Source organism: Lepisma saccharinum, chromosome 3, assembly GCF_977018435.1.
Source record: "Lepisma saccharinum chromosome 3, izLepSacc3.1, whole genome shotgun sequence".
Taxonomy (NCBI): Eukaryota; Metazoa; Arthropoda; class Insecta; order Zygentoma; family Lepismatidae; genus Lepisma; species Lepisma saccharinum.
The window spans coordinates 85,221,054-85,248,685 of record NC_139231.1 but is presented as its reverse complement, the minus strand read 5'-3'; the positions used below and the strand labels follow the sequence as shown (position 1 = coordinate 85,248,685).

Sequence of the window (27,632 nt, the reverse complement as noted above, 5' to 3'; positions counted from 1 at the left end):
TCCGCTCCTCTCCGGCTACCCAGCTTTCTCTATAGAGTCCCTGTTAAAGGCATGTTAGAAATTGGCCAGAGTCACCTGCCCCCAAATGAGCCCCAAACTTTTAAATTTGAAGAAATCCGTTTCCAGAATACGGTAAACTTACCTGAATTTCACCACGCATCCACGACATGTCATATTATTCATATACCCGCAGCCCATTCCTTCTAACGAGTAGCTTACATTCACTACCATGTTTTCGACATTCCTTTCCTTTCTTCACGATCCCGTGTTCAATTAATTTAAAAATCCACTGGATCTTCCACACCCAGTACGAATTTCACCACGACACGTCATGTTTCTAACTTTCATTGCAAACACACAGTTTGAAACACTGGATACCCAATGAACATGAACAAAACACAATCACGATGCATGATGATGTACGAAGGTGTACGCGCCAAAGCCTATTGTTTGTTGGAGAATTAATTTTCAACAAAGAACTTGAATTTCCGCTATGAAACATTCCCACATCACACAAAACACCTTCCAGATGTTAGACAATGCTACAGGAAGTTATTACTGTAAGTAGTTTCTTGTGTAAAAATGAAGAAATCTGTCCGATGTATAGTAAATAAGTACCGTTACGGATTGTCAAGGGTACCTTATCGCTTAGGGAATTCACATAAGTAAGTGCACTACACTTGAGATTGAAGATTATGTTTGTTGTAGGGAATTCATATAAGTAGGTGTACTACACTTGAGATTCTATGTGGCGTTCTTCACATATGTTTCGTTCGTTGATGCAGTTGTCTATTATCAACTCAAGATATTTTAAGATTATATGCAAACAACTTAAAGGAAAATAATTTATTACGATGAGAAATTTACTCTTGTATTTATTATTGTTTAAAACCAACCATTTTCTGAATAATGCATAATTACACCATGTTAATTTGATGCTGATAATTAAATTAAAAGCATGAAATTATAGATAGGCCCAAGTTCTTTTGTTTTATTGCGATTTCATCATACTTCATGTGCAATTTTAACATGATTCTATTTCCATTTACTTCTGTTAACACATACTGTGGAGCGTTAGCGATTATTTTAGATTTTGTTCAATATATGCTTTCGTAGTTAGGTAAGGCATTCCAGGTTTGTATCTCCTCAGGGCCGGATTGGGACTGCCAAGAGGGCGGTGGCAATTTCCCTCAACAGGGGTCCGATTGTGAACAGTTGGGAGTGAAAATGTGCCAAATGTGTGTTTTCGGAAGGCCACTGAGAGGGCAGACTGGGATTTTGCCAATCCAGCCCTAGTTCTCTTAGCATTAAAATAAAGTCTCTAAATGCATTCTACTAAGGTTCCGATTTACTTCTACATTAATTCCCGCTGGTCTACGACTTACAATCGCTTTCAAAGGAAATACATTGTCCATGGAAAGCACCCATGTTTGTGCGTATGGTAATTTTTAAAGTTGTTTTAAATTACTTTTTTTCTAAATCCAAACAGTGCTCATTACTTTAAGGAAGGTTCAAATTTCGTGTGACAATGATTGCCAAAATTCTATGATAATTAGTCTTCCTGCTAGGAAAATTTCAAGAAAATCATAAAAAAATCTGAACCGTTACCACATAATGCATTGTCCAAGGATTGAGCCTTGTATAAGGATAGATAGATAGATAGATAGATAGATAGATTTATTTCCTGTAAGAACCATACATGTAACACTAATTACAGATTGGTATAGGAAACGTCATATAACATTACAATGTATTATATACGTATTATACATTACTAATACAAAATGTAGATAAATGTAGATAACAATTGATAATTAATCAAATTTGATTTGAAAAAATTCCACAACCGAATAAAAACAATGATATATAAGCATACTTTTAAGTTGATTTTTAAATATGTTGAGTGGACAGTCTTTTAATTTCTTAGGCAAATGGTTGTACAATTTATATCCATTAAAGTAAACACTCTTATTAAAATTAGATGCCCTGTGGCTTTCATAATGAATGTCATCTTTCTTCCTCGTTCCATACGAATGTACGCTGCTATTTGTTTTAAGATTGAGAATATTTTTCTTCATAAATATTAATGCTTCATATATATACAAACATGGTAATGGTAAAATCTTTAGGCTTCTAAACACCTGCCTACACGATTTACGATAATTGGCACCGATTATTATTCTAACGACTCTTTTCTGTAAGATAAACAACTGTTTGGCACCAGGTGTATTTCCCCAAAACATAATTCCATATCTTAATCTTGAGTGAAAGTTTGCATGATAAGCCATAAGAACGGTTTCTTTACTACATATTTTGCTTAATACCTTAAGTCCATAACAGACTGAGCTTAGTTTGGAGAGTAATACATCAGTATGAGTATTCCATTTCATATTTTCATCAACAACAACACCTAAAAATTTTGTATGTTGTACACAATTAATAATATCATTATTTATTTTTAGTATAGGTTTGGGACAATTAATCTTTTGTAGATTGTGGAATAGTATACAGGCAGTTTTTGATCTATTCAAATTTAGCTTATTTTCAATACACCATTGTGTCAAGTCGGTTAGTACTTTATTAGTTATAATTTCCAATTGGCACAAGTCACCATGCTTAGTTATGATATTAGTATCGTCAGCAAAGAGAATTATATTGGAGTCGTTAATATTAGCTGGAAGATCATTAATAAAGATAAGAAAAAGTAAGGGTCCCAAAATGGAACCTTGGGGTACACCATGTTTTAGAGGCAAAACATTTGATTGATAATGACTAGCATTATGAGTAACTTCAACATACTGCATTCTTTGTGATAGATATGATTTAAACCAATCATTGGCTGTGCCTCTAATCCCATACTTATATAATTTCTCAATTAGTATTTTATGGTTAACACAGTCAAAGGCTTTTGAAAGGTCACAGAAAATATTTACAGTATTTAATTTTGAATCCATTGAATGTAAAATGTTAGAAATAAATTCATAAAGTGCAGTTTCTGTAGACTTATTTTCTATGAATCCATGCTGACTAGATGTAATTATATTAAATTTTGTAAGAAAGTCTTTCAATCTTTTATGCATTAGTCCTTCTAGGATTTTATCTAACCATGACAATAGAGATATTGGTCTATAATTATCAATACTTGAGGTGTCACCCTTTTTATAAATAGGTATAACTCTTGATAATTTGAGCTTGTCTGGGAAAACTCCAGCTCTAAAAGATTCATTACATAAAAAGGTAAGCACTTTTAAGATATTGGGGGAACATTTTTTAATTATAGCATCTGGTATCCCATCATAACCTGCACTTTTCTTCCTCATGCGAGCATTTATGAGAGAATCAAGTTCGCGTTCAGTTACGGGATATATGAACATAGAGTGATTATTAGTTTTAATTCCTTGATATCTTTTTTTATGTGCAGGGAGTTGTTGGATTAATTTATCAATTTGATTTATAAAGAAGGAATTGAAGTTTTCAGCTATATTTTTGGGTTGAGTTATTTCTTCATTTGCCACTAGTATTTTATTAATTCCAGGTTTATCATATATAGTTCCAGATTCTTGTTTAATAATATTCCACATAGCTCTACTTTTATTATTTGAGGTGGCAATTAATTTATCATATTCATATTTCTTTGCAGCAGCAATTACCTGTTTGTAAGTTTTCTTATAGGATCTAAAATACTCTTTAAAATAAGGGTCGGCATTTACTTTACTAAGTCTATACAACATTTTTTTTCTTTTCACATGATATTCTAATTCCTTGCGTTATCCATTTTTTAATTGGAGACTGCTTATTTCTATATGGTTTGGCAGGAAAGGCTAATTCAAAGTTGTACTGGAATATGTTTATGAAGGCATTAAATATGTCGTTGACAGATTGAGCTCTGTACACATCTTCCCACGTTTCAGATTTTAAGAGTTGGTTAAAATAATTAATATGTTCCATACTAAAATTTCTTTTATTGGTATATATAACATCCTTATTGATTTTATTTTTGTGAGTTTTTAAGTTAGGAATATTAATTTCAAGTTTCTGATACGAATGGTCAGACAGTCCAGCTTCACCTATACTTGATATGCAATCACCTTTAGTAATATTAGTAATTATTTGATCTATACATGTTTGAGAAGTAATTGTAATCCTAGTTGGTTTGTCAATTATAGCATTTAAATTGAATTGTTTTAATAAGTTATTCATTTTTTTAGTATGGGTATGCTTAACTAAAAAATCAATATTTAAATCTCCACATATAATTAATTTATGATTCTTTTTTGTCAGATAATCCATGACTTTTATAAAATTATGAAAAAAGGCATTAATATTGCTGTCAGGAGTTCTATAAATTACTAATATTAATAGTTGAAGGGAATCAATTACAATACCACAACATTCAAAATCTTTTTCTTGATGATAGTGATCAAGTTTAAGTTCCTCGGTAGCCATTTCGTTTCTTACAAAAATACATGTACCTCCCCTATTATATTTAGATCTACAAAAGCTTGCGGCCATTTTATAACGAGGCAAGTGTGCACTCTTCATTTCTTCATACTTATACCAATGCTCGGACAAACAAAGAATATCACATTTTTCATTTTCAAGGCATGATGTTCCCTCATATTTCATCATTAATCTTTAGCCTAGAGAGTTGGAGATGCATTGTAACAAAATGCATAATTTTTGCTTGTATGTGTGTGTCTTGTAACTAATCCTTTTCATCTTGTATAATTTCAGATAGAGCTTGAATATTATTAATATGGCGATGGTTCCTATTTACAATCCAGTAAGTAAAGGTATTTTTTTTTTTAGTTTGCTATAGAAAATGCTAGTCCAGTAAGCAAAGAAGTGTATATTTTTTTTCAATTAATGTAACTTTTTGGGTGCATTCCTTAAGCCATAACGAAACAAGTAAATAAAAAAACAAATTACTGACTTTGTAAGCCTGGTTAAACACTAATTTCACTGACATAAGAAATGCACTAGACAAAACTGTAAGTCACAGTATTTTGTCAATAGAAAGTTTCCACATAGCATCCAGCAGGAGACCAGTCATGGCAGAAATGAACTGACATTCTTGCTCCTTTTAAGATGTGTGTTGCTTCGTGTCGCTGTTTCTTTCAAATTATATTGTATTTTCCAAACTAATAGAGTTTGTAATCATCATGCATGTGAATTGCCTGCAAGCAATAGACGATTTTCACTAAACAAACCAACCTCCCAGTCCATGTGCATCTCACAAAAACAACTTAATAAACACCATAGTAAATTTTACAATCTTCATGCCAATGACCATAAAATTCTTAACATTTTTAACTCGTGCGACTCTTAGAATGTGGTTGTGTATATCTTGCATTTGTTGTTTCAGTTGACGCACAGTGGTATGTGTCTGTCCACCATTCTCAAAAGTGAAGACTAAGTATGGTGAAAAATGAAGTGAAAAACGATTACTGTCATTGGAAATCTAATGTAAATTTACAATGCAATTTATTAAAAGTGTGCAAAATCACGGCTTTCAAATATTTAAAAGAAATGTGTATACGCATTCCAGTCTCTCAGATCCACTGCCAGAAACTTCCTCAGGGATGTCCAGAAATCAAATGGGAAATGGAGGAATTTTTTTTTAAAAGGACACACCTGAAGAAGTATCTGGCAGTTGATACGAAACATCAGAATTAGTAACATAGAGTCTTAGGCTTTGTTTACTAAATTTACACTGATAAACGTAAAGCAAAAGGCTCAGATAGACATCTGAAGAAGTCCGTTCTGAATTAAAGGGCCTGTGTCCAGTACCTAATGGAATTATATTGCATAATGATTCAGATTTCAATTGCTGTAGCTCATCTCCCGATTAGTCCTTTTAAGCATAAAATAGGGGTCTAAGTTCCAGACTTGTAATGATTGTGAAAGTAAGTTTGAAGTTAGAAGAAACTAATTTGCATGTCTTAAAGTTGCCGGCCCCCATGGCGGAGAGGTTTGCACATCATGCTACGACGCCAGGGATCCCGGCCTGGGCATGGATGTGTGTGAGTGTCCATTCACCCATTTCTTCATATCATCCGTCATCACAATCTTTGCAAATTAGCCAAAAGTAGCACAAAAACGAAGTAAAATAAAGCAAATCAATCAAGATTGCAGAATTATTATTTTGTTAGAAAATATGAAAAATGGCTTGACTAAGTGACTGTGCTCATAAGTTGCCGCTGTCTGAAGCATTTTTTGTACGTGGAAGATGTTCCCAAGAAGGAGATAACCGTGGAAATACTAGAACAATCTTAAACTACTCAAAATGTATAAATAGTAACACACTAAGTATGTAGGAACATACTACTTATGATGCTAAGAACACCAGACCTGACCCACATAACCTACTCTCGTATGCATATAGGAGTGTGGTATGAAAAATCTCCTGCACAAATGATGCAGTTAGTTTGTTAAGTATGTGCTTGAAACTTGTACAGAATTTGATTTAGGAATAAAATTGTGATGTTTGAGTTAAGTCCATGTTATTCACACACATACTAATCAGGAATGGATCTACAGTTTAATATGGGAACCGAACCATTGTGTACCTCCACCAGGTTTTAAACCAGATCCCTTGATTACAAATCAATGCCGTTAACCATTTTGCCATTCAGGAGGTCTGATATCTGAATTACATGATAAAAAATTGAACCTAAAAGTAAATTATTTTCTTTAGGTCACATGTACTGCTTGCTTCCAGTTGAATTCCTAGGAATGACATCATTAGTGAATTATAAGACCTTGAAGAGAGGAGAGGACTGGGGTGTTGTAGTCATTGGTACAGACCCTCTTTTCATGTATCTGGTAGGTCTCCCTCTGAACATGTTGCACATTTCTGCCCTATTATTATGCAAATCAGATTGTTGTTGTTTTTATTCTGTGTATTGAATATATGTGTTTATTATTTTCAGCCTGTCCCTTATGTATGGTTAATAGAAGGTGGATTCTCTCCAGGCGAAATGGTTAGAATTCAAGGAAACATACCTCCCACAGCACAAAGGTACTGTGGATTATTTAATGAATGAACATAGAATAAGCATGATTTTTTTATTTACGCATTTTATACATACTAAGTTTTTAATTAATATAAAGACTCAACACCAATGTGGTGAAACATCAGGGTGTCTACCAGTATGAAAAACCTTAAGATATCAGAGAAGTGTTGGAGCTAAGTGTTAGTCAGGATTTAACCAAGGACCAAAGATTCCAAGGGTAGAAGTTGGACCAAAGCAACCACTCGAGAAGTGGTATGAAGGAGCAACACTGTTCTAGCCCAAATTAACATTATATAATACGTACCTCAATTTTCCAGAAGTGAAACATGTTAATATAGAACTGTGATAGTTAAATGTAAATTCACGTACTTTATACAGCACGACCGGATCAAGAAAGTGTGGGGCATTACCCCCACACCCCCTATACGCCTTCATGGCGTGGTGCTATGCACAGGGGAGCACTTTACCTTTACCTTTTTTTATATACAGCAACTTTATTTCTATTTATAAACACTTAACTTCAAGTCATTCTGTATATGTAAATTCATATTAGTTTTGAATTTCGATACATAAAAATTTAATTCAAATTGAATTGTTTTCCATTATCATTTATTCTCTTTCTAAATTTATGCAATGAAAACTTATCAGTAGTATCCAAACCTCTATTGGCTTGCTAGCCACAGGCAGACTATGGTGGGTGTTTTATTGCTATTTGGTTGTTATTACTAAAGGATAACCTCCTAATCCCAAAAGTAAAGGGATTACTTTACAATAATCCATTCATCACCGAAACTCATCATTGCTGTGCCATTGCAGCCAAGGGGGCCTCCCTGATGGTGCAGTGGTAGCTTTGTAGCCTTGTAATCAAGGGGTCCCAGGTTCGATACCTGGTGTAGGCACATAGCAGTTCGGATCCCACTTTAAACTGTAGATCCAGTCTCAATTAGCCTTTCTGTGCATAAAGTAGACTTAAAACAAGCAATCAATCAATCAAACCATTGCAGCCCATGTTCAATTGTACCGCAGCAGGATGCAGGATGAAGTGAGAAAGTAGTAGATGATAGGACAAGTACATACCCACACCTTACTCAGTATTCGAACCTAAAATCCCGGACATCTAGTACACTAAGTTAATCACTTTGCCACTGAGGCTTCTAGGGTTTCAAAGACAATTAAATAGATCTTTACATAAGTGAAAAGTTTTGTCTCAATTGATTTTGTTATAATATAGCTTTAAAAAATCACATGCAATGGCTTCAATGAAGAAAATAAAAGGTAGAATTATCTTTTGTTGACAATACAGGGTGGCTCAATAAGTCACTTAACACCCCCAGTACAAGGCCACTGCAGCGCGCAACATGGAAATGGTGATGACCAATCGTTATCAGGCCAAGGGGGAACCACATTGACGCCACCCACACGGTCGGCGGCCATCTTGATGTCCGCCATCTTGAATTCAACTTCAGAAATTTAAATGGGAAGGGGGTCGTGCGACATATCAAAATGGGCTAGAATTTCACGAGAAATGCAATGGTGAAGGTTTTTTCGACGTATCTTTAACCAGTAAAAAGTTATGACTGAATTCTTGTACCAATTTACTCCTTTTCGAGGTGTTGGAAAAATGCATTAAAATTTGTTTAGCACATCGGTAATGCATTGAGATCAAAACGACGTCTATGGAGAGACGTTCGCATGCCATCGCACATTATTTTAATCGGATACATCCATGAAGAGCTGCTCATTATGAATGGTTGTCGCGAACAATTTAAAGTGTGACGCTTCCATTGAATTAAAAGTCCTTCACAGTAACAAGGCTAATGTTTATGTTCAGAAGGAAGTTCATAAACAGAATATTTGATGCTTTTTATCTGGTAACCCATTTTCGACAGATGAAAGCTGAATGGTTAGTGTTGGTAAGTTAATAGTGTGGCGTGCTGTGTGGAACACGATTGGTTAGTCAATTTTCCATCAACGGAACCTTAAATGCTTAGGGCTACTTGGATTTGTTAAATAAACAGGTTTATTCAGGCTTGCTTATGGAAGAAGGTACTTTTTACAGAGTTTTTTTCAATAGGGAAGAACACCAGAACACTTATGGGAACGTTATGAACCAGTTTTTGTCCAAAGTTAGTTATCAGATGACTAGGGTCGCATATTCTGTTTATGAACTTCCTTATGAACATAAACATTAGCCTTCTCACTGTGAAGGACTTTTAATTCAATGGAAGTGTCACACTGTAAATTGTTCGCGACAACCATTCATAATGAGCAGCTCTTCATGGATGTATCCGATTAAAATAATGTGCAATGGCATGCGAACGTCTCTCCATAGACGTCACTTTGATCTCGATGCATTACCGATGCGCTAAACAAATTTTAATGCATTTTTCTAACACCTCAAAAAGGAGCAAATTGATACAAGAATTCAGTCATAACTTTTTACTGGTTAAAGATACGTCGAAAGAACCTTCACCATTGCATTTCTCGTGAAATTCTAGCCCATTTTGATATGTCGCACGACCCCCTTCCCATTTAAAATTCTGAAGTTGAATTCAAGATGGCGGACATCAAGATGGCCGCCGACCGTGTGGGTGGCGTCAATGTGGTTCCCCCTTGGCCAGGCAATGATTGGTCATCGCCAATTTCAAATTCCATGCCGCAGTGGCCTTGTACTGAGGGTGTTAAGTGACTTATTGAGCCACCCTGTACATTAATTAACAAGATAGATAAAAACTCTTTAGGATCAGCCACAGGGTATAAAATGCCACAATATGTTACAGTATTGTTTAAGATTGGCCTTCTGCAAGTCCGGACCTATACCCTTTGGACTACAAATTGTGGTCCAAGCTTCAGGAGATGACTTGCAAGAAGAGATCCCAATATTGAAAGTTTAAAGCAGTCTCTTCTGAAGGCAGTTGCTCATTTTCCAGTCGATGTGTTGCGTAATTCAATTGATGCGTGGCCACAAAGACTTACGGAATGTGAGCGTGCTAAGCGTGGCCATTTTGAATAATGATTTGTGATTTTGATTTGTCATGCATCCATTTAAGTAATGTTATTAGGATATTAAAATATCTCTCAGCATTTTGTGTCAATTTACTTAAAACTTTGTGACAGTATTTATGGCAAGACTAGGTAAAATACTACTTAAATGAATTTTAGTAAATACAGTGAGACACATGCTAAATTAGGGATGGAGCTCATTGATCAGTACTTTTTGGGTATCGGCCAATATAGGCATATCTTTGTGTTGGTTTATTGGTAAAATTAAGAGAGTAAGGCTCTTCCATTTTGTTATTTTATGTATATAAACTGTATAATTTGGTATAAAATATATAATTTTTCTTGTTTTATGAAGTAAATGTCTAAATGCAGTTTGTTTTTCAAAGCAAATAACATTATAGCCACCTGATTACATACATTAATTGAGTATGTTAATATCAGTTCATATCGGATATTGGTTATCAACATCGGTAAATTTTATATTGGTACTTTATCTGTATCAGCCAAATTTTCACATTGATCAAACTACAATTCTGTATTCTTATTGTTGTCCTTTGCTGCCCACATGCCTAGATGCTCTGGACAGCACCAAATCATCATCATCATCCTGTGCCGTTTCCTGCCGGTCGGCGTAGAAGCCAAGCGCCTCCATTTTTTCCTGGTCTTCCACCACTCCTCTCTTTCCACGATATTCCAATCTTGTCCTCATCTCCTAACACTATCCGCTATCTGCTCTTTCCACCGACATCTTGGTCTCCCCCTTGGCCTTATTCCTACTCCTTGTGATTGTAAGCTCTTACTGGTAGTCTTTCTTCATGTGTCTGAACCATCTCATCTGTTCCTGATCTATCCTGTCTTGAAGCACCAAGTAAAGAAATAAAATGGCCACATCATTTAAAGAATTCTAAGAAAAATGCATTTTTATTTACAGATTTGCAGTGAATCTCCAGTGTGGGCCAAATGTGAATCCCAGAGATGACATCGCTCTCCATGTGAGCCCTCGATTCAATGAAGGCTTTGTCGCAAGGACGACATTGAAAGCTCAGAGCTGGGGACCAGAAGAAAACCATGGCAGCATTCCAGTGATGCAAGGCCAAGGGTTTGAGCTTATCATCTTGTGCGATCCAAGTCACTACAAGACAAGTGCTCACAGAGAACTGGTGTAATTGTTGGAACAACTCATTGTTAAGTGTCAGGTTCTAGGAAAGTTGTTGTCTTGCTTGGTGTTAATTTTTCAATGCTGCCAGAGTGGCCATCTCGTTCATGTCTGCAGAACATGTATGAGTAAACCAGCATGAGTGGGACTTCAAAATATGACTACGTAAGTAAAAACACAAAAGTGGAACATGTCCAGTACTGAGTTAGTTCATTTTGATCAAAAAATAACTGTTACAGTTCCTCTTTTTCCATTATAACTCGGTAACTTTAAAAAATAACTGTAAGTTACTTTTACAGTTATTTTATTCTAGGCTATGTACAATCAGTAGAATATGTCACATGCAAGTGAGGTCTATTTGCAAGAGCCCACTAAAATGAAGGTGTGACATGGGGATATTGTTAACATTTTTAAGTGCTCAGGGACTGTAAGTGGTGCAGTAGATTATCACCGTTCGTCAGGAACAAAATTAAGAGAATTTTTTTTGTACAGTATTGTTACAGGTTTAATGAAAAATGCAACAATTTCCACTTACATACATCTTTACCCTCTTACTGCTCCAGACTAAAAGATAGAACTAGGCATATTAAGGATAAAATAAGAAATTGACACATTCTTTCAAAAGCACATGTAATAGAGGAGTGAAGGTAGCTTGTAGCTCAGTGATAGAGTATTTGTACAGAATGCCAACGGCTCAGATTTGATCCCTGGTTGAGCCTCGAAATTTTTACTAACTTTTCAACAAGTTTATGTCACGGTGAGCCCCGGGGGGGGGGGGGGGGGGGCTTAGCTCATTTGTGCCATGCGAAAAAATGCAGTCAAGAAGTGGATTTTTTCAGAAAATGTTGTAAATTGTTGCTTTACATACTTGTGAAGTTCTATGTTGTCAAAATAATTTGGGAAAACTTGTGAATATAAGACTTAGCAAGGCTTATAATAATAAAAATAAATAATGTAGTACAAGTCATAGTGGGTTTCTTCAGCCTCAAATCATGCTAGAAATGGACTTTTAACAGAAATAAAAAGAATGCTATATCCAGGAAACAAAAGAGAAAAAGTATCAGAAATTTTTACATAAAACATTTGCACTGATTGATCCAGCATAGTTAGAGGCACATATTTTTGGTAAATAAAAAAGCAAAATTTCGGTACAAAAACTGAGTCAATTTCGGGTTCAAAAGCGGTAAATAAAATAAAATATCGGTGTTATAGTGGTGAAAAAATGGATGAAAAGTGGTATATAAAAAGACATATTGGTTTTAAAATTGTGAATATAATCCTAAATTTGATTTATAAACTACACTTATTCCACAGAATTAACATTTCACTTCTAATAGCACATTTATGTAGTTAACAAAGTATTAAGTTTATTTCTGTGTAAAGGAGTCCATTTTTTCATCTCCAATATTAACAGCAGAATTAATCAATTTTCCGGAAATTGCATAACACTCAGGATAATTCAGACCTCGGAAGGTGTCGTGTCGGTGAATAAACCCTGAATTTCGTGTTTAAGAGTTCATTTCGCTTTTTGCAGTTCATTTCGCATTATTTCGTGACAAAATATGGTCACAAAATGCATCTCACACCTTTCAAAAACATGAAAAATTAACACTACAATGTGTTTTTTCAAATTTCGTTTTTTCGTTAAATTTAAATATGCATGCCCCTAAGCATAGTTGAACAAAGCTTATAATTTTGAAATGTGGTAGCACTTTGGTCATCAGTCACTTCCTTAGGGGGGGGGGGGGGGGGGAGGTGATAGTGGCACATTATAGTTTCAATTGTGATGACCGTGCCCCGACGACATGATCTGCCGCAGTGGTCCATCATCAACAGAGAAGTAGACAAAGCAAATAGTGAAATGTACAAGATATGTAACCGTTCTAGAAATGTTCTTTACATAGACATAAGTAATCTAGGAAATAGGTTTCATACTGCACATGGTCTGCATCTTAATAGGTTAGGTAAAAAATTTGTTAGTGATAAGATATTGGAATTAGCAAATAAGTGTGCTCCTTCTGAGCCTATCCCTCTAAGTTTCAATAGTGATACTTTTTTAGATCATTAGGTAGCCCTGTGCCTAATACTCCGAAAGATCATCAAAATAATTCAGAAGCTAGGCCGGTAGAAGTTATTAGTAGTCTTAGTAGTTTTAATAATAGGCCTATGTCTAATATCCTTGAAGATCATCCTATAAATTCAAAAGCCAAGCTTGTGGAAGTTGTTAGTAAACCTGAATGTGCCACTTCTTCATACTCTGAACGATCAGGTGTTAATTTTAGTTTTGAGAATTCTCATGGGGAAGTTAGAGCATGTTGTTCTAACTCCCACACTCCATTGGATTTAAAGATAGGTTATCTCAATATACAGGGATTTGGCAAAAAACATGAAATTATTAATGATTTTGCTAATGAAAATAGTTTTGATGCTGTTTGTTTAAGTGAACATTGGTGCCATAAAAGTGAAATTTCCTTCAAAATACTAGATGACTTCTATCTGGTTAACAGTTATAGTAGGGAACAAATTCAACATGGTGGACTGTCTATATATGTAAAAAATGCATTTGTACATGCTAGTCATAAGTTAGATCTTGAATTCCTCTGTAGTGAATTAAACTTTGAAGCCACAGGTTTATTTATTAGAGACCTCAGAATTGTAATAGTTGTGCTTTATAGATCACCAAATGGGGATCCTACTGCTTTTCTTGAAAAACTTGAGGAAATGTTAGATTTTTTTCAGTAAGTCTCAATGGAAACACTTTAGTATCGTAATTGGTGGTGATCTTAACTCTCATTTTGATGTAACAGAAGATAAACAAAGTGTGACTGGATTTAAAAATCTGCTTAGGCAGTTTGACTTTAACTATATGAATAATAAACCCACTAGGGGTTCGGCATGCCTGGACAATATATTCACAAACATAAAAACATCTCGTTTAACATGTGATGTAACTGTATTTGCATACTCAGATCATGATTCTCCTTGGCTAAAAATACATAACTTAAAACCCTGTGATTGTAACTGTAATGAATCTAAAATAGTGATCTCAAGACCAATAACGGATGATAAAATATTAAAATTCAGGAATTTGCTCTGTAATACAAACTGGCTAGATCTGTTAAGTAAACCTCAGTCCTTGGATACAGAACACACATTGGCTGATGTAACATTTGAAAAGTTTCTAACGGTATTTCTAGATATTTATGATAGGAGTATTCCCCAGAAAAAGTGTAAAGTTAGTCTCAAAGTTAATAAGAAAATAAAAAAAAAGAATGCTGATTGGTACACTCCTAAGTTAGCCGGTATGAAATGTAGGGTTTTATTATACTTAGATTTATTTAAGAGGGATAAGACAGATCTGGCTAAATCAATCTACCTGAGGGCAAGAAAGGAATACAAATGGGCTATAAATGAATCAAAGAAATTGTATAATCTAACTAATATTGAGGCATCCAGGAATAAATGCAAGACTGCCTGGAAATTAATTAATTCGATTGCCAAATACAGCAAAAGAGATGTTATAGAAATCTCCCCTAATGACTTTAATAATTTTTGTATTAATTCTGTTGAGGAAATTCGTAACAACATTGCAACAGTTTCCGACCTACTTGAACAGTATAGCGTAAGACATTCTGAAATAAAATTTGTTTTTTCTGAAATAACTCCAGAGATAATTATAGATGTTGTGAAAAAGCTGAAACCATCAGATAGTGTAGATATCTATGATTTATCCAGTAATCTTGTGAAAAAAATCATAGATTCTATAATTCTTCCACTGACCTTTTGTATAAATATATGTCTTAGGGAAGGAACATTTCCAAATGTATTGAAATTATCAAGGGTTGTACCAATTTATAAAAAGGGTGAGAAAAATTGTTTAGCCAGCTACCGTCCCATCTCACTGATTCCAGTGTTTTCAAAAGTTTTAGAATCAATTATGCATTCTCAATTACGCAATTACTTGGACCATAATAACTTAATTTGCAAATCACAGTTTGGTTTCAGGAAGGGTAAGTCAACAATTGATGCCATGGACTCTCTAGTCAAAAGTGTACTTAAGGCTTTTGAAACTAAGGACTTTGCTCAGGCCTCTTTCTGTGACCTCAGCAGGGCATTTGATTGTGTAGACCACACTTCACTTTTAAAAAAGATTAAATACTATGGCATTGGTGGTACAGATCTTAAACTATTTCATTCATACCTTCAGAACCGTAAACAAATTGTCTGCATAGGAATGGAGAGGTCAAATGTAGCTGAGGTCAAATGCGGTGTACCTCAAGGTTCGGTTCTTGGGCCTTTATTGTTTGCTCTCATGATGAATGATTTACCATGTTGCGTCACTGCTCACACAATACTATATGCAGATGATACTACCTTCTTTAATGCCAGCTCTGACTTTAACACTAGGCATAACTGATAATACCCTGTATCAATCCTCTTTATGGTTCAGAGCTAATGGTTTTTTGCTGAATGAAAGTAAAACCCAGCACATGTTTTTCAGTCTTAGAGGCATCCCGATCGATAATAGTTCAGACAATGTGAAATTTCTAGGTATTGTCATTGATAATAAATTATCATGGGAACCACATATTAAATACATAACTGCCAAGCTCTCCAGGGTTATATATTTGTTAAGGAATCTAAACAGTCATGTACCTGAAGATTACGTAAGATCAGCTTACTTCGCTTTCTTTCAAAGCATTATTTCATATGGAATTTTACTTTGGGGGAACTGCAGTTATGTACAAGAAATTTTAATACTGCAGAAAAAAGCTGTGAGAATAATTACCAACTCACACAAATTAGTTCATTGTAAGCCACTGTTCATTAAGTTAAAATTTATGACTGTGATAAATCTATATATTTACACTGTGCTGTTGTATGTAAAGAAAAATTTGCCACAGCTACAAAGTAGACAAGATGTACATTCCTATACTACAAGAAACAGCAGACGTATAAATATACAATACCATAGACTCTCAAAATCCTTGAATAGTTATGAAGCTCTAGGATTAAGACTATTTAATAAGCTACCTCTTGATGTGACAAATATGCCTATGAAAGTATTTAAACATAAACTGTATGCCTGGTTAGTTGCTACACCATTGTACTCAACTCAAGAATTTCTTGAAATTAAAAATATTGTATTTTAGTGCAGCTTAAACATAAAATGGGTTATAATTTTATATTATTTTATAATATATTTCACATGTATTTTGTTCTTGACGTTGTCTATTGCTGTGCAAGCTTAATGACAATAAAATATTATTATTATTATTATTATTATTATTATTATTATTATTATTATTATTATTATTATTATTACAATAACTTTCTGCATGTTTAAGCATTACAAAGGAGAATTGAGTACATTTTTATTGAAATGGCATTAATTGTGGCATATTTAAATCGAAACACACTTTAAATGATTTTTCTCATTTATCATCAAAATTGGTTGGTTGCCTATGCAAGATAAATGTTATTTATGTCTGTCTGGTTAGGAGCACCTTACCCATGTAAGTCGTGTACCTTCATGATCTACCAGAATTTCAGTTTTTTTCCTTTTTTTTCTTACCTTTTTTTAAGGCTGTAGGGTACTCAAGTAAATATTGTACATGTATGCTTTCGTATTTTAATCATTTTTGACGTTTTCAAGCCTTTGACTAGACTATAGTTTTGAAATTTGTGCAGCATGATGTACTTGCACTATAATTTGACAATAAGGTTATCAAAATATGGTGCATGAGTTAGGGTGGCCATGATGACTGCTGTAAATTTAGAATCATTTAGGTAAAATTATTTCTGCAGTTAGAAAACTTGTGAACAAAATTGGGCCATGTGTTTCAAAATGGTGGATGAGAAACTGATTTTCCCCATATGCATATATTTTTTTCTGTATAGAACACAATTTCGGAGTATATGCAATTAAACTGAATTATTTTAGATATTTCTATGGTCCGCAATTTTGCAGTAAAACTTTTAAAATAATATTTCATAGCTTAGGAGAGGAGTGGTGGTAAAATCATAAACATAATTATGATAACTGCTATAAATGCAAAACTTTTGAGTTGCAATTTTTATAGTTGCAAGATAACTTGAAGGATTGGTCTCGCATTGTATTTGAGAAAAATTGGTCACCATGTTTAAAGATAGTAGACGACAGACCGGTTTAACATGTCTTGGGAGAGCTTTCAATTATGCTCATGTTAGACTAGGTTACATTTTCATAGACTAAGAAACGCAGGTCTCTTCAATGTTATGGCATTACTTGAGTTTTAAGTTTTTAATAAAAACTCTGTAATATACTGTCTTTTTTAGGAAGGGTGGTGGTAAGTCACCAATTTTGAGACCATGATAACTGCTGCAAATTTAGAGGTTTTTAGCTGAAATTAATAACAACTAGATACACCTCGGGAATGATTTTGTTTTGCATCTGTTCAAAGCATTGGAAGAATGTAGATAAAAATGTACTTTTCATGTGCTGACGTAGATTCCAAATTCTGATGACACTTTCAAATGCCTAAAATACCTGTTTGGAGATTAGAAATAGAAACTCTTTTAAGAATTTTAGGGCATCACTTAAGCTATAGTTTGACAATAAATGTTTTGAATAGTGCATGTTTGGGAGTGTTGGGGACCAAATTGAGGATCACAAATGTTTTGTCCATGCGAATTGCCATTTTCATAGCAGCCAAATATTTTGGAGCATGTATAAGGTATTCCATTTGGGTGCAATAAGCCAGACAATTAACTATAGCAAACTTATAATTTCACATGGTTAATACACAGAGGAGGTATTTATGCTTGAAACCGAAAAATAATGGGAGAACACAACTGTGATAAACTGTGAAAAGACTCTATTGAAGCAGATTTAAAACATTTTGTTGTATAGTATTTTTGAATTATTTAATGGTCTCTGGCACCTTCTAAGGAAATGAAATAGCCTAAATGAGATAAAAAATGTTTTTTTGTGCATAATTAATTCCAACATAGGTACAACACTGCATTCACAAAATATTTTTTTCATAAACTGAAGTTCAGAATGGATATTCACTAATAGTATTTACTAAAAATGTGCTGCATCTCGAAAAACATACACTTTGACATGCTTAAATTTGAGTATTGTTGCAGAGGAAAGAAAGTAACAAACGTTAGTTATTGCTTGTTTATCTTGGAATAATGGTTCCAGCACTATTCAAGTTGATTGTTATGTTACTGTGTTGCTTGTTAATGTGTTCATCATAACAACTACTCAAAATTATGATGCATCCAAGTATGCACACACACACATATCTGCATTTCTCTTGTTTGATTGATTGATTTAGTTTATTTTACTTCTCTTTTCTGCCACATTTGGCTAATCGTGAAGATGAGAATGCCTGATGATATGATGAAATTGATGAAGGGACATACAAAGAATACACATGCCCAGATCGGGGTTCAAACTTAGGGCCTCTTGCATTGTGGGAATTTCTTGTTAAAGTAAAATGTTATTGTGAAACAGTATACACTGCTGGGAAGGTTGGTAACTGCACTAGCTTTTCCCCCTCCATGCAATCTTGTTCCCTCTCACAGTTCATTTGTGGAACCTTCTCGCACCACTACTTGCACAGAGACTTGTTTTCATTCGCCTGCTCCATGTATGGCTGGGACGGAGCATAAAGCAATAAAAATTGAATGTTACGATACATTACTACGAGGGGATTTTTTTCATTTTTAAAATATATTTTTAAACATAACCTGAGAAAAAAACAACAGTTTTGTCTGTTTTTTTTGTTTTATCAGGGTTTTTTAATTTTTTTTTTAAAGAAACTGAAATGCAAACCTTGGTTTATGTCATTCATTACTGTGTACTAGAAAGCTATTCTAATAGATAATTCAGTTTGTTACATCTGTAGTTTATACTTTTTCATGTATGCAAATTCATTGGTCATTTATAGAGTTTTTGAAATATATATATATATATATATATACAGGGTGTCATTTTAATGGCGCCCACGGACCACGGAAACGTATAGAGGACATCAAAACAAACAACTTTTCTCAGTAACATTTTTCTCGTTGGTGCGTAGTTTCGGTGCTACAGTCGTTCAAAAAAGGCCATTTTGCCGCCTGAATGCTGGCAACCCAACACAACATTTGATTGCATTTGTGACGTCATATCCCGTCGTGAAGCGATGCGTTTCAGGGTTGCCAGGAACACTCATATTCTGTGAAAAATGACACATTATGTACCTTAAAACAAAGCGAGAAAACACGTTCTGTAACCTAACAGGAAGTAAACAAACGATACGAAAAATGGTAGAAAGAAAATAGAATTCAAGTGGAAGTGGTCATATTGAATTTTGTATCAGCTTACATGTCAAATATTTGTAAATCTAGTTACCAAGTTGGCATCTACAATTTAGTCTATCCACTTCGTTCTTCTGATACTAGTTGTCTGTGACACACTGATCAGATGACAAAATAGAAATGAAAGAACTCAAAATTCCAAAGTTAAGCAACACATAATATAACGTATATTCAGGCCATTATGAGACAAGTGGCAAAAATGGTTGAAAATACAGGGATATAAGTAGTAATAAAACAAGCTCTCCGGCGACTGTGTTTATCTATGCACCGGGTACACATGTAATAGTTTGCAACTGTGAACAGGGCAATATATTTGCTACTGATTCATAATTAGATTGTTACTGTGGTTGTACGTGTTTTAGCCATAATGTAACAACGTGAACTTCGGATACTTCCGTTATCAGCACAAAAGTACCACAAGGCATATGGACAAACCTGTAGATATCAACCTTGCAACGAGATTTGCAAATATTTGACATGTAGCTGGGCGTAAACAGCCACATGTAAGCTGCAAGTCCAATAATATTTATTGTTGTTGATATTTGATATGTAGGCTGAGATAAAATCCGATATTGACACTTCATTTTGAATACGTTTTTACCATTTCTCATATCTTTGGTTCACTTCCCCCTTCCCCTGAGATGACTGATGATCTTCTGGCTGGCAGGATATGATGTTCGGTCTGCTGGACGCGTTTCTCGCTTCGTTTTACAGTTAATAATGTTATTGGTAGTTTGTCATTTTTCACAAAATTTGTGTGTTCCTTGCAATCCTGCCGTGCGCTGTTTCGCCGCAGGAAATGACGTCACAGATACGATCAAATGTTGTGTTGGGTTGCCAGCATCCAGGCGGCAAAACGGTCTTTTTTGAATGGCTGTAGCGTCGAATCGACGCACCAACAAGAAAAATGTTACTCAGAAAAGTTGTTTGTTTTGATGTCCTCTATATGAATCTGTGGTCCGTGGGTGCCATTAAAATGACACCCTGTGTGTGTGTGTGTATATATATATATATATATATATATATTTTTTTTTTTTTTCTTTATAGATTGCATTCAATGGCCAGCATTTTACAGAATTCGACCACCGGCTTCCATACCAGTCTGTCACTCATCTGACAATAGATGGGGATGTTACTTTATCGATGATTCAATACGAGGGAGGATCAGGTTCTGTGCCTGGTGGTCCAGCTGCCAATGGGCTGGGATTTGTTCCTCCTCCACCACTTCCTACAGACAGTTACATCCCACCCCCCATGTCTGCCCGTCCAATGGCTGCTGGCCCTTATGCACCTCCCGTTGCACCATACACTACAAGTCCTATCCAGCCTTATGGATATGGACCACCTCCCCCTGTACCTGGGTATGGGTATCAGCCTGCAGGGTATGGCCCACCACTTCATCCAGGTTCTGCGTATCCGCCACCACCTCCAGGATATCAGGTGAGTTGAACATGTAGCTGACATTATTGTGCTATTTTCATAATATAAATTGTGTGTCCTGTGAAGTATGGTCTTGTATGAAGATATGCTGCTGCTTTCCAGACCAAGAGGTGTAAATTGCAAACAATTTTTTTTTGTGGATATGGTGCAGATTAATTGGTATTCTATTGGAACTGTTGATAATTATACAGATCTGATATTTCTATATTTAGCTTCTAACTTAGTGCAAAATTCTGCCAATATTTTTATAAATGTTAAGGTCGTGGATTCTGATTTTGTAAGGCAAAGGTTTAAATACACAATTTCTGTTTTCTAAGACAAAACCTATTGCAGTCACATCATTGCATCCAATTTATGTCGGATCGGTGTAATATTTGTATTGGTAAATTTTATATTTGTATCAACAAAAGTAGCATATTAGTCAATCCCTACCTTTTTTCCTACTTTCTTTGACACTGAACACTGGCAGAGATCCTACTTTAACCCCTTCCCTGTGAAATTTTCTGACAAAATGGTTTCCCATTCTGTGTATTTTTTTCTGAGTTTGCGTAGTGCTATTTTTAAGTAGTTACTGCTTCAGCACAATTCATCCGAGTATCATGGTTCATACGTCTTTCTCTTCAGAATAGAACAGGCTTTCAAATGGTACCACGCACATGTGTACATCAAGTATGAGGAAAGGGAAATCGGAGATAATTCGGGAAATTTCCTTACAAAAAAATCCCTTTTGGTAACTTTGGGGTTCTCTGGACCGGTCCTGGATATAGGTACCCGATTATAATCTACCTTGAAAATTACTATGGTCTATACGTAATGCGTCAGGCAAGTTTCATTGCAATGTCTTCAATAGGTATGAGGGATGAGGGAAAATATATTTTGCAATCCTGTTTGACACTACTATTAGATACTAATCGGGAAATTTCCCTCCAAAAAATCCCTTTTGATAACTTTGGGGCCCTCTGGACCGGCCCTGGATATAGGTACCCGATTATTATCTACCTTGAAAAATACTACGGTCTATACGTAATGCATCCGCAAAGTTTCATTGCAATATCTTCAATAGGTATGAGGGATGAGGAAAAAAAAAATATTTCGCAATCCTGTTTGACAATACTATTAGAAACTCACAAACACAAAAACCAAAAAGAGCCTCTCCGATGGCGCAGTGGTAGCGTCGTCGCCTTGTAATCAAGGGGTCCCGGGTTCGATACCCGGTGGAGGCACAAGTGGTTCGGATCCCACTTTAAACTGTAGGTCCAGTCCCGATTAGCCTAACTGTGCATAAAGTGGACTTAAAACAACATATCAATCAATCAACAAAAACCAAAAATAAATCACCAACAGTTTAAATAACGCAACACCAAAAAAAATTTACATAGAGCAACTTACTAAATGCGGCACACAAACAAACTCATGTTTTGCACTTTGTCAGCATAACACAAAAACAGTTTACTTCTTTTCTTCTTCGTCGGCATTGAAAATCGTGACTAAAAAAGAGGTTGTTGTTTCTTCAATAGCAAAACATATGTATGTTTCACCAACAAAAAATGTATTATTCAGTTCAACACAAGTTACTTCAGTCAGAGATGTTCGCGGGTGTAATATTCCTCCCAACACAAAATAAACTATAGTGACCAAGAGCGTAATATTACGCCAAACACAGGGAAGGGTTAACCAAGAAGAAGACAGGTAAAAATTTCGTTATGGAACTTGGGACCAAATGGTGACTCAATTGTAATGCTCTGGACATATATGTTTGTATTCATCATGAGCTTCAAGGTGTGTGTTATGACGATGGAACGTGATGAAAAGAGAAGAAAGTGTGACTAAATATCAAGAAGACGATTCAGTCTAATCTATCTCACTAATCAATCACTTTGATAAATGTCCTCGGTTATGTATGAAGTCTTGATTGGCACATCATTTTATGTATATACCTGTCAAAAATTCAAATCAATGCTATAGCTCAGTAGGTAGCTACGGATATATGTTGAAAAGGAATACCAGCTTACAGATGCTGATGAATAGTGTTTAGTTCAAACAATAATAAATATTTTTATAATTATTATAATGATAAAATACTAGAAATAACAAAAGTTACAAGAGCATCAAATTATGCATTTGTCTACAAGAACATATGAGGTAGAGTAAGTCTTTTTCTTAATATTTGGGCATGCTTCAGTTCTACATCTGAGTATACTCAATATGTCATTTCTTCAACCAGGTTTACAAGATGGCTTCCATTCTTCAATTTTTAAAACTCCACATATGGTTAATTCACATCCAAAATGCAGAAGATATTTCTCTCACTTTGTCTTATTTCTCAAAACATTCATTTGAGGTAATGCATTATTCATGTACTAGCTTGATAATGCAGATGCAAGCAGATAATAATTTCCTGCTTCCAATTTTTAAACTTGGCACTTTTCACAAGTTCCAAACCTTTTTTAAAGATTATGCCATTATAAAAGCATTTTCAAGATTCTGTTGTGTACAAAATGTCTCTCTACAGTTTAAACAAACTATTAAAGATTAACTTGCAAAGTATAATCTTTCAAAATATCCAGATTTATACAAATATCAATCCTTCACCAATAGCCACATTTTTACTTATCTTCCATCCCTCCACAGATTCTTTTAAAGTCACAGACAACTAGTATTAGAGCAACTAGTTCAAGCCAGATTTTTTAATATGAGTTATCTTCAATTGTTTTTGTTTTATATTTTTGTCCATAAGTGCTTAACAGCTTGAATGTTTGTGTAGTAAATGTACATATTTGCTCTGTTACAGCTATTTTACTATGTATATCACAATATACTAATCTAATGATTACAATTACCATTTTCTTAATGTTGATACAAAATACCAAGTATGACATCATATTATACATTAAACAATTTTAAAGAGTTGACCTTTGTATATAAACCTTGATGCCAATGCAAATGTACATAATTTCAACAGGATATCGTCTGAGATGAATTTTCATGGTGGTATCGTTTGGATTCTGTGTGAATAGCGTGTTGAATTGTTTGTTTTTCTAGTTTGAGAACTAATTAATTGAAATTTGATTTGAGAATAATAGTTCTAGAGTTACAAGATTAAATCTCTCTATACATTTTACATTTGATATGTGAAAGAGAAAAGCGAAATAAAAACGCTTGTGATTTCCCAAGATGGCTCAGGATGTGAAGATTAATGAAGAAAATTTAATGCAAGCAATCCAGAGTGATATGAATGTGATTGTACCTGAACAGTTAGCGGAAATGGAAGTTAGTGATAAGACTTCTTTCAAAAGAGGTCGATCTAATGAAGAATGCACGGAACCTGAAGTAGAAAAACCCCAAAAATCCGAAAGTAAGTGCAAGTACAAAGGTTGGTGTTGCTAAATATAGAAATGAGGCATATGATATGTCTTTATATTATGAGGGACATCAAGGCCCATATATCGTGTTGGTGGACAGTACATTACCTGGATCACAGAGCTTGAATACGGTAAAATTAGGTTATAATTTGTGTAAGGAGAAGGTTGATGTTGAATTCGTTAAACAAAGTGGTTTGAAGCAGGCAAAATTGACATTTCGCACAGCATATGATGCAAATAAATTTGCTAAAAATGAATTCATCAAGGAAAAATACCATTTAGAAGCCAGAATTCCTAAAGGTCTTTTAGTGAGAGAAGGATTAACTCAAGTTATGGATTATGCCTGTCCCCGACTAAAACCGCAATATGACCGAAATTTTCCTAAAATAGATTGGTGGAATGAAGAATGTTTTCAAGCAAAAAGGAAGCGAATACAAGCATTGAAACAATTTGTAAGTGCTCCTTCACCTGCAACTTTGATAAATTTGAAACGAACTACTGCAAAATCTAGAAAAGTATATATAAAGGCTAAGAGATTTTCATGGCAAAAATATTGCGAAGAAATAAACCCTAACACAAAATTAGACGTCATATGGCGCAAGTTCAGATCACTTAGAAAAGCACATGTAAGTCGGACTTTACCTTTGTCCACTGAATGGAAAACCGATTTTATTAATAAAGTCATTCCTACACCCTTTACATCAGCCTGTGAACCTCCTAATATATTCTACACGTTCTCATCTACATCAAAATACTCAAAGGGGTTCACATCCTCTATCACTGTAAATGAAATTCATGAAATTCTTCAAGGGTCTAAAGATTCTGCTCCTGGCATTGATGGAATTACGTATTCTATGATACGAAATCTTCCACAGAATGCACTAAGCATGTTATGTAAAATTTTCAATCAAATATTCCTATCGGGTAAAATTCCCGTTGAATGGACCTCTCAAATTATTATGCCAATTCTAAAACCAGGGAAAAACCCTTCGTTGGGTCAGTCATATCGCCCAATAGCTCTAAGTTCCGTACTGGCAAAAATTTTCGAGAAGCTTTTATTAAAAAGATTAGAGTGGTTTATGAAAGGTCAAAAGGTATTTTCTTCCAGACAAATGGGATTTCGTAAAGGTTATGGAACCCAGGATGCATTAGTAACATTATCATCTCATATTTATAGCGTTATTAAAAGAAACCAATCAGTACTTTCAGCCTTTATTGATATTCAAAGTGCTTATGACAACGTAGATATTACTATTCTATTGAGACAACTACAATTACTAAAAGTGCCACATTGTATACTCATAATAACATGGAAATTGTTATCTAAAAGACAACTTTATTTTCATTTTGGTTCAGAAATGGTAGGTCCAATATATATTGGACAAGGACTACCACAGGGAAGTCCGCTTAGCCCATTATTATTTAATGTTTATTTATCAGATATTAAAACAATAATAGATTCCCCATTTCAGTTTCTACAATATGCTGATGATGTATGTATATATTTAGACTCAAACAATCACTTGAAAGATTTTTCAATGTTTGAATATAAATTAATAGAATTTAACGAATGGTTAAAGCAGAAAAAATTATCAATATCTTTAGAAAAGTCCAAAATAGTAGTATTTAAGCATAAGGGCCTTCAAAATATTTTCAACATTATTCCTAGGAAATTACAAATTCCAATTGTTTCACAAGTAAAATATCTAGGTGTATACTTTGATGCTTCATTATCATGGCAGTATCAAATAAATATGATGAAAAATAGATCCGATAAAATATTTCATTTATTTAAAGCTATGGCGAATACCAAATGGGGAGCACATCCTACCAGCATGCTTATGTTTTATAAGAATTATTATCGAGCAGTATTAGATTATGGATTAATGGTCTTGTGTAATCTTCCAGTAACAAAACTTTCTCCACTAGAAGTCCAGCAACGAAAAATTCTAAAAAGATGTTTGGGATTAATGAACAGTACTCCTAATGTAGTGGTATATATGGAGTCAGTAGAATGTTCGGTTTCTGTGAGGATAAAGTTAATCGCTATAAAAATGTTATTTAAAATTCAACATTCACCATGGCATCCTTTCAATGATGTTTTATTAAATCTTTTAGAGCTGCATGATTCAGGAATAACCAATGATAAATCAGCTACGCTTTGGGTACAACTATTTAGTAAATATCATCATGAATGTAGTCAAGTACTCATAGCAAGAACATTGCCAGTGTACTCGTTAGAATTTCCCACACAACCAATTCAAAATATATATTTCCCGAAATATAATCATTCAGCTGAGTTTAGAGAATCTTGGAAAGACTTTTATCACATATATGCAGATGCGTCTAAAACTGAAAGTGGAGTAGGAGCAGCTCTTTATGATACTGAAAGAAATATATCAAAAATGTTTAGGTTACCAGTGGAGGCATCCATATTTACAGCAGAAATGTATGCGGTATATCAAGCTTTGATTTATATTGGTACAGTTCCTGAACAGAAATTTCTAATACTAGTTGATTCCCAAAGTGTTTTACAAGCAATACAATCTAGTTATAAAAACTTATTTAAAATATCACCATATGTCATCAATTGTATTCGTGCAACTAATAGCTTAATAAGCAATGGAAAAGTAGTTCATTATGTGTGGGTAAAATCACACATTAATATTTACGGAAATGAACAAGCAGACAGATATGCAAAACAAGCTGCTCAATTGAATGAAACAATCCAGTTACCATTGCATTACACAGATCTTTTGCCGAGGGTTAAGAAGAAAATTTTTGAAGAATGGAACTTATGGTGTAATAATTCATTACAAAGTGTTGGTGAAAGTTATCGTCCTTATGTTGATTACACTAGGAAAAAACCCTGGTTTTATAATTGTAAAGGTTCAAGAAATGCAATTGTTTTAATAAATAGACTAAGAAGTGGTCACGCGAGAACATATCATCATTTATTTAAAATACACATTTTAAAATCTCCGAATTGTGACTGTGGTGATTTAAGGGGCGATGCTCATCATATTATTTTGGAATGTCCAATTCACTCAGAGAAAAGAAAGACCTTATATAAAACTTTGTCAAAAATTAATGTTCCTTTTCCCATTAATATGACTTCAATGTTGTATGCTCCAGATGTTAGAATTGGATATGTTATACTTGCTTTTTTGAGAAAAGCTGATATAAAATTATAATATATTTTTGCTACTGAATGAGTTAATGTAGTTATATAAAATTGTATTTAAGAGCGTTTATGAACTTTGTGTGTAAAATTTATATTAAAAATGTATCTTATGTACTTAT

The 27,632-nt window shown here is 34.4% G+C and overlaps 1 protein-coding gene across 1 annotated transcript in view; it reads left to right on the top strand.

Annotated features, from left to right (window-relative positions):
* Positions 1-270: 270 nt before the first annotated feature.
* The window catches only part of LOC145985594 (galectin-4-like), a 37,890-nt gene continuing 10,528 nt past the window's right edge, over positions 271-27,632 (top strand). The window contains exons 1-5 of the mRNA XM_083119664.1: positions 271-560; positions 4,735-4,783; positions 6,933-7,021; positions 10,951-11,159; positions 20,576-20,967. Of these exons, the coding sequence (XP_082975790.1) occupies positions 4,757-4,783; positions 6,933-7,021; positions 10,951-11,159; positions 20,576-20,967 (717 nt within the window). The 5' untranslated portion in view covers positions 271-560; positions 4,735-4,756. The remainder of the gene's footprint in view (positions 561-4,734; positions 4,784-6,932; positions 7,022-10,950; positions 11,160-20,575; positions 20,968-27,632) is intronic.